Source organism: Rhincodon typus, chromosome 6 (genome assembly GCF_021869965.1).
Source record: "Rhincodon typus isolate 14 chromosome 6, sRhiTyp1.1, whole genome shotgun sequence".
Lineage (NCBI taxonomy): Eukaryota > Metazoa > Chordata > Chondrichthyes > Orectolobiformes > Rhincodontidae > Rhincodon > Rhincodon typus.
Genome location: NC_063337.1, coordinates 31,853,317 through 31,866,140, shown reverse-complemented (window position 1 = coordinate 31,866,140; position 12,824 = coordinate 31,853,317). Strand labels below are relative to the sequence as shown.

Sequence of the window (12,824 nt, the reverse complement as noted above, 5' to 3'; positions counted from 1 at the left end):
ATCCTCAAACAGTAAATGAAAGTTCAAGAATTGGTGAGCCCACAACCTCTTGTCCTCCTCAACAAGCTGAAAGGGATCAGAAAGAAATTGAAGATAAACATTTCATTGTCTCCAATCTGGACTGGTGTCAAAACTGAGTTTTACTAACATTTTTCTTTCTTCCCACCCATTGTATTTGTGTCCTATTGTGTCTCTATGTGTCTGTTTATATGCTTTTATTTTAAAGGGGATAGAGTTTAAATTATGGCTGATTATAAATGAGCAATTTGCGCTGCTTTTCTGCCATTGTTTTTGACTAATCTGTTTGAATGAGGAAAGTGAATGTACCATTGCAAAGTTTGCAAAGAATACAAAGGTGGGAAGGCCAGTGGTGATCATGACATAGAATACGCAGAGGGATATAGACAGGTTAAGAAAATGGGCGCAAACTTAGCAAATGGAATATAATGTAAGGAAATGAGGTTATGTACTTTGGCAGGAAGAAAGAAGGAGCTGAATATTATTTAAGTGGAGAAATTCTGCAGAAAGCTATGGAACAGATCATAGGTGATGAAGGATTGAAAATTTGGAAGATGCTCCAGTAGCCCAGGTGTAGTGGGACAGAAAAGCAGGTATGCACCCCAGGGGTTCATAACACTGATGATCCCCACCCCAAGCAACAACCTAGAACTTGCCCAGCTACATTCATGTTGTTGACTGGTAAGGCATGAAAGATGCAGATAAGGTCTGCAGTTGTTAAAAAAAAGTGTTAAAACTAAGAGGCTGTAGAATGCCTGGAAGAAAAAGAGAGCTATTGATGTTCAAGTTTCTTTTGAGATCTGTTAGTTTTTGGCCTTCTACACTATTCTGAGAGGTCAGAATGGAATCTGATACTAAAATGACAAGTGATGGTAGTGCGCGAGTGTTGCTCGCTGATGGAACTCGGGTGTTTTTTATTCATTTGGAGGATATGGGTTTGCCAGGCGGGGCCAACATTGTCTATTTCTGGTTGTTCTTGAGAACGTCGTGGTTAGCTGCCTCATTGAACTGCTGCTGTCTATTAGATGTAGGTAGACTCACAATGGTGTTAGGGAGGGAATTCCAGGATTTTGACTTGAGGCCACTGAAGGAACAGTGATATATTTCCAAGTCAGGATTGTAAGTAGCTTGGATGGAAATTTGCAGAAACTTAGATATCTGTTGCCCTTGTCTTTCTAGATGGTAGTGTGTCATGGGTTTGGAAGGTGCTGTCTAATGAGCCTTGGAGAATTGCTGCAGTGCATCTTGTAGATGGTACACACTGCAACTACTAAGCATTGGAGATGGAGAGAGTGACTTTATTGATGTAATGCCAATCTAGAAGGTTGCGAGCGTCACTCATTCAGGCAGGTGAGGAAAATTTCATTGCAGTCTTTGTAGATTTGTGACTTGTAGGTAGTGGACAGGCTTTAGGGAATCTGGATGTGAGTTACTCATTGCAGAATGACTAGTTTCTGACTTGCTCTTGTAGCCTCAGTACTTTGGCTAACTCAGTTCAGATTTCGATCAATGGTAACCCTGAAAATTTTGATCGTGGAGAATTCAGCAATGGTAATGCCATTGAATGTCAAGGAGATGATGGTTAGATTCTCTTGTTGGAAATGGTCATTGCCTGAATCTTGTGTTATGCGAATGTTACTTTTCACTTGTCAGACCAAACCTGGATATTGTTCAGGTCTTGCTACATTTGGACATGGACTGCTTCAGTATCTAAAGGAGTGACGAATGGTGTTGAATATTGTACAATCATCAGCAAACATCACCACTCCTGACCTTATGATGAAAAAGAGATCACTGATGAAGCAGCTGAAGATTATTGCGCCTGTGACCTGTGCACACAAGGACTCTTGTGCAGTGGTAATGTCCTTATCTCTGGGCTAGGAGAAACAGGTTTAAGTCCCACCTGCTCCAGAAGTGTGTATTGACATCTATAAACAGGTTAGCGATTAGAAAATATCTGCCCTGTTAGACACGAGCTTTTGTGGTACCAGTGGTACTGTCCCTACCTTTGAATCAGGAAGTCTGGGTTCAAGTCCCATCTGCTTCAGAGGTAAATAATAACCTATCAGGTTGTTTTAAAAAAAACACTTCCCTTGTGAAAACTAGGCTCTTGTGGTGCAGTGGCAGTGTCCCTGTCTTTGAGCTTGAATTCTCAGGTTCATGTTCCACCTGCTCCAGAGGTGTCTCATAACATCTCTGAAGTGATTAATTAGAAATTATAATTTACCAGTCTGGAAAAAGGGGGATAAAGGAAAATAACAGGTAAACCATAGTGCTCTTGGTGTAGCAGCATTGTTCCTATCTTTGAGCTAGGAAGTCTGGGTCCAAGGCCCACCTGCTGCAAAGTTATGTCATAACAGTGCTGAACAGATTGATTTTAAAAAAAAATACCCTGAGGAACTCTTGTAAAGAGATATTGAGGCTGAACTGACAGATCTTCTACAAGTACAGCTTCCTCTGCTAGGTATCATTCTAACCAACAGAAAATTTTCCTTGATTCCCATTGACAAGTTTTGCTGGGGTTCCTTGATGCTGCATTTAGCCTTGATGTCAAGGACAGATACTTCATCTTGTGCATGGAAAACATGCAGGTTGTGAAGGCAAATATACGCCTTTCAAAGTGAGAGAAATTGAGCAAAAGAGCAGGGGTATCTTGCTGCAATTGTACAGGGCCTTGGTAAGACCATACCTGGACTATTGTGAAATTTTGGTCTCTTTATCTGAAAAAGGATGTTCTGACTATGGAGGGAGTGAAATTGAGGTTAACCAGATTGATTCCTGCGATAACTTGAAGAAAGACTGGAATTATGTTCACTGGAGTTTCGAAGAATGAAGGAGGATCTCAGAAATCTGTAAAATTCTAACAGAACTAGACATGGTAAATGTAGGAAGAATGGTCCTGATGACCAGGGAGTCCAGAACCACGGGTCACAATACAAGGCTAGGAGATAGGCCATTTGACTGAGATGTGAAATTTCTTCACCTGGCGAGGGTGAGCCTGTGGAATTCTCTGCCACAGCAATTGAAGCCAAAATATTGATTTTTTTTAATTTTTATTTTTGAGAGCAAGTTAGATATAGGGATAAAGGGATCAAAGGTTATGTGAAGAAAGTGGGAACTGGGTTCAGTTTGGATGATCAGCCATGATCATATTGAATGGCAGGGCAAGCTTGAAGGGGCCCTGAATGTCGTCCTGCTTCTACTTTGTGTTTCTGTCTCATCTCTGGAGTTCAGCTGTTTTGTCCATGTTTGAATCAAGATCATAATGAGGTCAGGAGATGAGTGGTCGTGGCAGAATACAAGTTGGGTATGAGAGTGCAGACTCTTATTATGCACGTGCTGCGTAATAGCACTGTTGATGATACCTTCCATCACTTTACAGATGGTAATGAGTAAGCTGATTGGACGGTAATTTGCCAGGTTAGATTTGTTCTGGGCACATACATTGGTAATTTTCCACATTGTCAGGTAATGCCAGTGTTGTAATTACAACACTTTGGTTAGGAGGGTGCAAGTTCTGGATTGCTCTTCAGTACTATTGCCAGAATGTTGTCAGAGTCCACAGCCTTTACAGCATTGAATGCTGCCAGCCATTTCTTCATGTCATGTGGGGTGGCTGAAGACTTGTATCTCTGATCCAAGGGACCTCTGGAAAAGCCCGTTCTGGAATCATCCGTTCTCGCTTTTGGCTGAAGGTTGTTGCAATCGCTTCAGCCATCTCTTTTGTGTGGATATGCTCGGCTCCCCTGAGCACACTCATTGAAGGAGTCTCCACAAATATCCCATCTACAATGAGATGTTTAACTGTTCACCCCCGATCGTGACTGGATGTGCCAGGACTGCAGAGTTTAGATTTGATCCATTGGCTATGGAATCACTTAGCCCTATCATTTGCTGCCTGTGCTATTTGGTATACAAGTAGTCCTGCTTTGTATCTTCACCAGGTTGGCACCTCATTTTTATATATGCCTGGTGCTGCTCCTGGCATGTCCTCCTGTACTCTTCATTAAACGTCTTCATTCAACCACAAGAAGGCACACCAAGCAACCTGTGTGTGTGTACTGGTCAAGATCTGAATTTATGAACCTTTTCTCACCAATTTTCCTTTAAAAGTTTAAATCCTTTCTCTCAGTTCTCCAGCTCTTTCATGTATATTTTGATAGGGCTCTGTTCCACAACAAAGATCCTGAAATATTTTCAGATGTGGATTCCCTCCACTTTCAAAATAGGCATCTCAGCTATGTCTATCCTGTTTTCTGTTGTATCTCTCAAGTCCTTCTCAGAAATGTGATGGGATCCACCACTGATCTTCCAATCAGTAAGCTCCATGTTCTGCAGATCATTTGTATCACCTCCATTATGATGCAATCATCAAAAACCCTCTCCTCCTGTCTTCTCAGTATTCTGAAGGAACTGGCAGGGTCACACAATCTAAGTTGACAGTTGGCTACCACATTGTTGGGTCTAGTTTTCAGATGCAATATTAAAACGAGACTCCTCTCAGGTGGATGTAATAGATAGTGTTCTTGCTGATGTTTACCACTGGAAGACAATTTGGCCGTCATGTCATCTCATTTCTGTTTGTAGGTTCTTGCTGAGTACAAATTAGCTGCCAAGCTGCCTACATTACAGCAGTGACTCAACTTGTAGAAAATCAAGTCATGAAAATGTTTCATTTTTGGCTGTGTTTAGATAGATCAAAAGCATTCATACCAGCAAAGGTAAAATAAACTGTATGTGGTAGTTACTATGACAAATAATTATTTTACTAATTAGTTTGTATTGGTACAAGCTCAGTCTATACAGTTAGTGTATACATTAAATTCCGTAACTGGCTTATGGTTTGGTATAGAGGAATTCTGACAGGAGTAGAAGTACTGGTTTTAAATGCATCTTTTTTGTTTTTGATCATAAGATGTTGAAACAGCAGTAGGCTAGAACATTGATTATTACAGTGGTAGTCACTAGAAAAATAGTAAAAAAAATGGTAAAAGCCAATTGGGGTATCGAGTCTCAAGGCAAACTTTAAAAATACTTAAATTTATTGCTTTGTTCCCTCTGATAACTTGGTCTACTCCTTTTTCACCCATCCTCACCATTTTTCCATAACAGCAAAGAGATGTACTACCATCTCATCTCCTCCCATAAAACTAAGACCACAAGTTCTGCGTGACTGATTTGCTTGTGCTTGTACTTCATTCACTGTAAAAGAGTCTTTTTCTTCATCTAACATACTGTATTAACTAATCAAATCAGGGTTTCTGTCTCAGAGAAACCAAATGCAAAGTGATCTGGGTTACAATTGGTGTTCCCTTTCAGTTGTGTGCTCATTTGGCTGTGGAATGGTTCATCAAACATTGCCTCCTTAATTATTACAGCCTTGCACATTCTGATGGTTAAATGAGGTCAATCTGGCCTGCAAGGAAAGAATTGAAGATTATCATGAAATTAATAGATGATAACCAAGCCTGAAATGACCAATCAGTCACTCATATCAGCGATATCAGTGCACCTGCCCTGCAGCCCACTCACTGCTCCTCTCATCACCTGCCTCCTTTAACCGCTACATTCGCCTTTCATTGTCTGCCTCCTCTTCGCCACTTCTCTCTTGCTTGCCACCTGCCTCACTGGGCCTCCCACTTGCCACCTGCCTCTCTGGGCCTCACGCTTGTACCTTTTTGAAGAAATTAATTGCGATAAATTTTTAGGTATTTTTAAAGTTTGCCTTGAGACTTGATATCCCAACTGGCTTTTACTATTTTTCTAGTGACTACCACTGTAATGATCAATGTTCTAGCCTACTTCTGTTTCAACGGCTTATGATCAAAGACAAAAAAGATGCATTTAAAACCAGTACTTCTAGTCCTGTCAGAATTCCTCTATAAGCCAGTTATGGAATTTAATGTATACACTAACTGTATAGACTGAGCTTGTACCAATACAAACTTATTAGTAAAATAATTATTTGTCATAGTAACTACTACACACAGTTTATTTTACCTTTGCTGGTATGAACGTTTTGATCTATCTTCAATGCAGTCATGTATTCTAGTCTGGATGAATCCGTACAATTGAACAAGTAATGGACATCATTTGAAGGTTGATTTTCTTTTATGAAAATCTAATCAGTATTTTTACAAAAAACAGCCAAAAACGAAACTCTGATTTATAAGGAAGGTGAAAAGAAATATTTCTGATGAGTGAACTTACAACAGCTTCCAATTTAGGACTGGACAGGTTCCTGATAATTCTAATTGATGTTGAAAGTGTTCCTGGTCCCAGGATTCCACTGTTCAGTCAACTCAATATTAATATTTTATTTTACCCTTAACCTTAGTTTGTGTCTTCAGACACATTATTCTTCTCTGAATGCTTATTGGTCTTTATAAAGAGTTTCTACAACTTTTATTCCTAAAGCAGATACATTAGATGACATTGTGACTGATGTTCCCTGTATTATTTTCCCCTCCTTTTGCAGAATTACTTCTGTTATATGAAACAATATCAAAATAATGTGTCGCCAGTAGAAACAAAAAACTATATATAATATGTACTTTTATAAACCATTGGTAAAGAGGAAGAAAAAAAACACACTCAGCCACTGACACAATAACACGTTCGTCTACAAATTACTATTTAATTATATTTGAATTTGAATTTGTGACCTCTGAAATTTTAAATTCAGTACCATGATCATTATATTTGGATATGTGCAAGAAGCATTTGTTTTTATACTGTAGTTTGTTATTTAGTAATTTGACAGAAGGAAAGTTGAAGTTGGTGGTAATGGTTAAAGATAAGAGTAAGGATCTTTTATTTCCATTTGTCAAGCTCCAAATAGAGCATGTTAAGGTCATTTGCCCTTTCCACTGATAGAAAATGTGAAAAGGGCAATTTTTCTTCTTCAGCTTTCTTTTAGTGAGCCATGAAAACAAGAACTGAGGACTGAGAAAAATGGCTCAGTAAATTCTTCTCCTCAAAATAATCAGGCGGCGATAAAATGTTTCTGAATTTGGAGATAGGTTGCCTCTTGGGACCTGGAGGGTAAAGATCAAAGAGATAGTGTTCTTGTAAATCAAGTGACCATTGAAGGGGGAAACCACAACTGGGAATTGCAAAGAGAGCATTGTCACGAGGAGAGACTGCAGCAACAGCAAAATGGGAAGGGGCAGAGGTAGCTTGGTAAATATCATTGGATCAAAAGGTGTGCGTGCTGCCAATAAAAGGGTGAAGGTGGAACAGAATTATCATGTATCTAGATGGGCCAAATGAGTTTCATCAATTCTTTTTACTTTCCTCTTCCTAATTTGTGGTGTCTCATTCCTCCTCACTTCCCCTCAACCCCCCCCTCCCCCCCCCCCCCCCCAAACACCCCTTCCTTTATTGTCTGATGAAGTATCACTGGAAATGTTCTAACTTTGCTTGTGCTGCCCTACTATATGGTGTATTTATAGACATGAATAAGTTTCTGTACTTTTCATGGAGTCTTTGATCGTAAATGTCTCCTTATGGAAGCAATGGGCAATTTCAAGCTGTCCTTCAAAGGAACAAAAGTGACACACAAAGTCTAATTTATGCTTTCCTTGTCTTTTTACAATACTTCAGAAGGATATTTTCTGGCAATACATTGGCAGGAAGAGTCTCAAAGGACAAATTTAAACTAAATCCCCTTGAGGATGTAGATGGGGTTGAAACTGAAAATGTTTGAAAGGGTTCACCTGATTGGTTGCAAGAAGTTTTGACCAGAAAAGATACTAATAGCACATCAAATCAATGAAAATGTGGAGCCGTCATGCTCAAGTTGTAGAGCTTTTAGTCAGGCCTAACGTTTAAGACTGTTCAGTTCTGGATGGTGAAGTACAAAAAAAAAATCCAAAGTACCAAGAGAACCCACAAGGCCTTGTGTCAGAGGACTGATTTGTGAAGAAAATGTTGGGCAAACAGACTGAGAGCTATTACACCTGTACCCATCCAGGAAAGTGGTGAATGTTCTATTATTTTCCTGGCTCAAGCCTTGCAGCTAGTGAAAAGGCTCTGAGGATTCACGAGGTGAGGTACTTCTCACAGCTATGCCCGGTACACTTCAGCTTCTGGCTGCTAACACACTTAACTTGCTGGTAACCGGGAACTTGACAATGATAATGTTGAAGATGGGAGGTGATTAGGATTTTTGTGTTTGAGATAGTCATTTATGTTGCACAATTGTTTATCTGCCACTTGTCAACTGAAGTACATGTATTATTCTAACTTGTTATTGACTGGAATGCACTGTTGAAATAAGCATAAAATTAGAATCACCATGTGGGATGGTGAGGCAGAATGAATAATATTTTCAAGATGAAGGAAGTCAATGTTGGTGTGTAGTAAACCTCTCTGGTAATACCTGGTCTGTATTCCTGGAAAAGTTTGACTCTGCTTTTTATTTTGAAACACCAGTTGTAGGCTTGAAAGAAATTGGAGTGAGTAACTAATTTCAGACTGTTTAATTATCGTACATAATGTTTTCCTTACAGCATTAAAGCTTCCTCTTGGTAAAACTACTGTGATGCATTTGGTCGCAAGAGAGACATTGCCAGAGCCAAATTCCCAGGGTAAGTGGCTATTAAGTTGGACACTCATTTTAAAGGTTCTGTTCATCATTTAGTTGTCCATGTATTTAATACATGTTTATATATATTGTATCAGGGGATAGAGAGTGAGAGAATGATCAATGTTGCTCTACTCTTATCTAGTGGGGATTATATAAAAATGAAAGCCTTTTCTGGAAAATAGGGAGGAAGAGGGTATTTTCCGTGAATTTGTTTCTCATAATGTTTTTCTTTTAATGTCTATAGGTCAAAGGAACCGTGAAAAGACTGGAGAGAGCAATTGTTGTGTGATTCTGTAAATACTTTGACAAACTGCTAACAGTGATGTAATATAGTCCTTGTCATTCATGCTGCTGGTATAGAAAAGAAGTAACATTGCTTCAAGGACCTTTTATAAAAACAAACTTGATTGTTCATGAAACCAATATTAAAAACTGGAGCATTACTGTTTGATTTATTTTAAATCTGTTTTCTGTAGTGTTCATTTTTTAATTTTGTACGGTAGTAATGCCGTCTGCAGTTTCTGTATTTATTTATATAGGTATATACAGATAAAATTAAACAGAAGAATTTCCACACCACTGAATCCTTTCTGTTCTCACTGTACTTTATAGAGTTGGAAGGTATATATCATGGCTTTTTTAAAAAGTTTTTTAAAATCCAGGCACTTCCTGGAGGAAATTTACACTGTTGACTGCAGTGTAATGTTGCTTTGTTAAACCAGATGATGAAGCCAGATTTACTGAAAGATTAAATTACATGAAAGACTTGGTAGATGATAGTGAAAGTGATTTTTGTTCTTCAAATCTTCGATGATTGCTTGCAAGTTCCATACCCATTAAAGTTAAATTACAAGTGTCTGCTGCTCAGAGTAAAGTAAACATACCTGTATTTTGATGAGAGTTTGTAGATTTGATTTCAAAGATTCTTTCTCTTTATAGACTCTTTTAATGCAGCATTACCTTCAGCTTAATTTGTTGTACCAAGTAAATGTTGCAGCATACATCAGTGCATTGAGTGCATTTGTAGCCTTAATGAGAGAAGAAGAAGCTTTCCTAACGCATCTTTCTCACTGCTGTGTACATTTACTGTATTTGTAGTAAAGTCTCATTAGCCATCTTGCCTATTTTTTTTAATCTTATAACCTTACCGTTCACTATTGGCTTATTTTTAACCTATTACAAATTTGAAACCTAATGGGAGAAAGGCACTCATATTAAGCATTAGCATATGTTCTTTCTCTGTAACATGATAAACTATTTTAGTACTTGTAATATTTTGCTTTTCTGTATTTAGTGCTTGCAATGATACAAAAGATAGGGAAACCAAATTATCAGAAGGGCCTAATATGTGAAAGTTGGCCTTCCCTTTCCTTTTGTATAAATTACAAATGATATGCTAACTAAAACCTAGAGATTTTTGCACAGCACTGGAGCATGAGCTACTTTCATCTGAACCTGTAAAAAAAAAAATAAAGTTTTTATATTTTTCAGTGGGAGGTGTTTCTTCCCAACTGAATTACAGATATGTAGAATATATTTAATAAGAATCTTATATAGTACATGAGTATAGAACTTATTAACAAGTATAGATTTGCTTGTAGTATAATAGAATATACCATGTAAGTAACAATAGCAACTTTAAAAAGTCACAGGTTGACATTGTGTTCTGTATCTAATAAAAGCATCTGCTCAGATTGAATTCAATGTTGTATGTCATAGGTAGACATAATGTTTTTTCATTTACCTGTGTTAATTGCTTTTAAAATGCTTTATATGCTATAGTTCTACAAAATATTGTTCATATTGATCAGGATCAAATTTGTATAGAGCTGAGTTTTGCAATGATTGTAAATATCACTGAACATTTTCTTTCTGCAACCTGTACTGATAGATACTTATGTAAACTAAATAAAAAAAAAAATTGCAGTTCATGGTATGAACCTCACTGGCTATTATTTCAACAGATGCATGACCTGGTTTAATTTGGATTAACTGCTTTCAAAATGTTTTAAGAGTCTAATTTGATTCTTGTCAGTTTATTGGCTAGTTTAAAACATGTCAAGTTGACAAATGAAATAATTTTGCATCTTTGTAACTACATGCAGATACATAGTAAAAACCCACATCCCACCCCTCCCAGGCCACTCCAATATGCTTTATTCCATTTCTGAGTTCCACCAATATGGCCTTTTAAATTCTGTCTAATCAGATATGATGGATTGCACTGTTCCACTCCATTGCACCAGGTTCTTACGTATAAAAAATGTATTACACAGATTTGTTTTGCATTGTTCCGGGTTCATTCACTTATGATCACCCTCCCGTTAGACTGGCAACATATCAATGTATTTTGAAAATCTTAAGGGCACAACATCTACTGGTTCTCTTATCTCCCTGAAAGATACACCCTCAAAAGGTTTAGAATATAATTTATCAAACATGGTTTCCTTAAAAATATGTTGACTCCACCTAATCGTCATGTAGTTTTCCAAGAATCTTGTTAACACATCTTCAATAATTGATTCAAACATTTTTCTACCATTGACATCAGGTGAATTGATTTTTTATTTCCTCTCTAACTCCTTGTATTTCTCTTTTGCGTGTTCCCCTTGTTGATATCATCTGGTTCCACATGCGCAGTGGTAACTCTACCTATCCTCTATCTCTTTCAACTTCTCCACTGTCCCAGAATTATGAAGCTGTATGTCAAAAATCCATTTCTGGATGAGCAGAACCAAATCCTCCATCTAACCATCTATTCTGTAACTCCAAGTCAGCCCCTCTCCCTGGTTATTGTCTCAGAATGAACCAGACTATTGACTGGCTTGCTGTCACATTTGTTCTTGACAAATGTTCAACCACATCTCTGCTCCACCTAACTCGCATGCACTACTTTCGCATCTCTGGACTTACAATTTCAGTGCTCTAATAGTGGTCTTCTACTTTCCATCCTTTATATACTGTACTTGGATCTCACTCAAACTTTAGTTGTTTGTATTGTAACTCCCTCAGTTCCTTTCACCCACCACCTCTGTTCTCAGTTATCTGTATTGGCTGCCAGTCTGGCAAAACCTCATTTGATAATCTTGTTTACAAAGCTCCCTAAGGTCTTGCTATTCCCTATTCTTAACCACTAGCCCTGCAACCCACTAGGATATTTTCTTCGAGTTCAGGCTACTGCATATTGCATTTTTAAATGCCTCCAATTTTGGCGGTTGTGCCTTCAACTGTCTAGGCACCAGGTTATAGAATCATAGAATCCCTACAGTGTGGAAACAGGCCCTTTGGCCCAACAAGTCCACATCAACTCTTGGACCATCCCACTCCCACCCAAACCCATCCCCCATAACCCATAGAATTCTGTCTCGGCCTTTCTCCTCTAAAATGCTCCTTTTTTAAAAAAAAACTACTTTGTGACCAAGCTTTTGATCATTTGCCTTAATTTCTCCTGGTATGGCTCATTGATAAAATGTTGTTTCACCCTCTTGTGAAGCAGCTTCCAATGTTTTACTATGTTATAGATACTATACAATGTAAGTTGTTATTTAATAACAAATTCTAATGTTCAGAACTCTGAACATTGTTCCATTCAGTTAGTCAGAGAAATAACAATCCTATGGAGGTCTTGGCCAAGAAGACTGCAGTAGTGCCTGGTTCCTTTAAATCAATATGTAAAAAATGGTTATGTGGCAATAGCCACTAGTTTCTACACAATATTCACAGTTTTAGATGTGTCCATGAGTGAAAACATTGTCTTTATCTTTCTCTAGAGAATAGATTCTCAACTTGTTTTCCCTGATGGTACCTTCTGGTATCATCCTGTGTAAATCTGTTTTGCCCAAATTTAAATACTTCTGTATCCTTTTTTGTATATGAACACCAGAACCATGCATAAGTGTAGCATAACTTGGTTCTAATTAAACCATAGTTATGTCACCCCTATCTACTTTAGCTACGCCGAGAAAACCACTTCACTTATTACTAGCAAACAAAAACAAAGTTGCTGGAAAAGCTCAGCAGGTCTGGCAGCATCTGTGAAGGAAAAAACGGAGTTAATGTTTCGGGTCCGGTGACCCTTCCTCAGAACTGCTGCATGTTCTGAGGAAGGGTCACCGGACCTGAAACATTAACTCCATTTTTTCCTTCACAGATGCTGCCAGACCTGCTGAGCTTTTCCAGCAACTTTGTTTTTGTTCCTGATTTACAGCATCCGCAG

At 38.2% G+C, this 12,824-nt stretch overlaps 1 protein-coding gene across 3 annotated transcripts in view; it reads left to right on the top strand.

Moving 5' to 3' along the window:
- ubl3a (ubiquitin-like 3a) overlaps nt 1-10,539 on the top strand; it is a 79,037-nt gene extending 68,498 nt beyond the window's left edge. For all 3 annotated transcript variants that reach the window (XM_048597787.1, XM_048597785.1, XM_048597786.1), the window contains 2 exons: nt 8,532-8,609; nt 8,853-10,539. In XM_048597787.1, the coding sequence (XP_048453744.1) occupies nt 8,532-8,609; nt 8,853-8,905 (131 nt within the window). In that variant the 3' untranslated portion in view covers nt 8,906-10,539. The remainder of the gene's footprint in view (nt 1-8,531; nt 8,610-8,852) is intronic.
- The last annotated feature ends 2,285 nt before the right edge of the window (nt 10,540-12,824 follow it).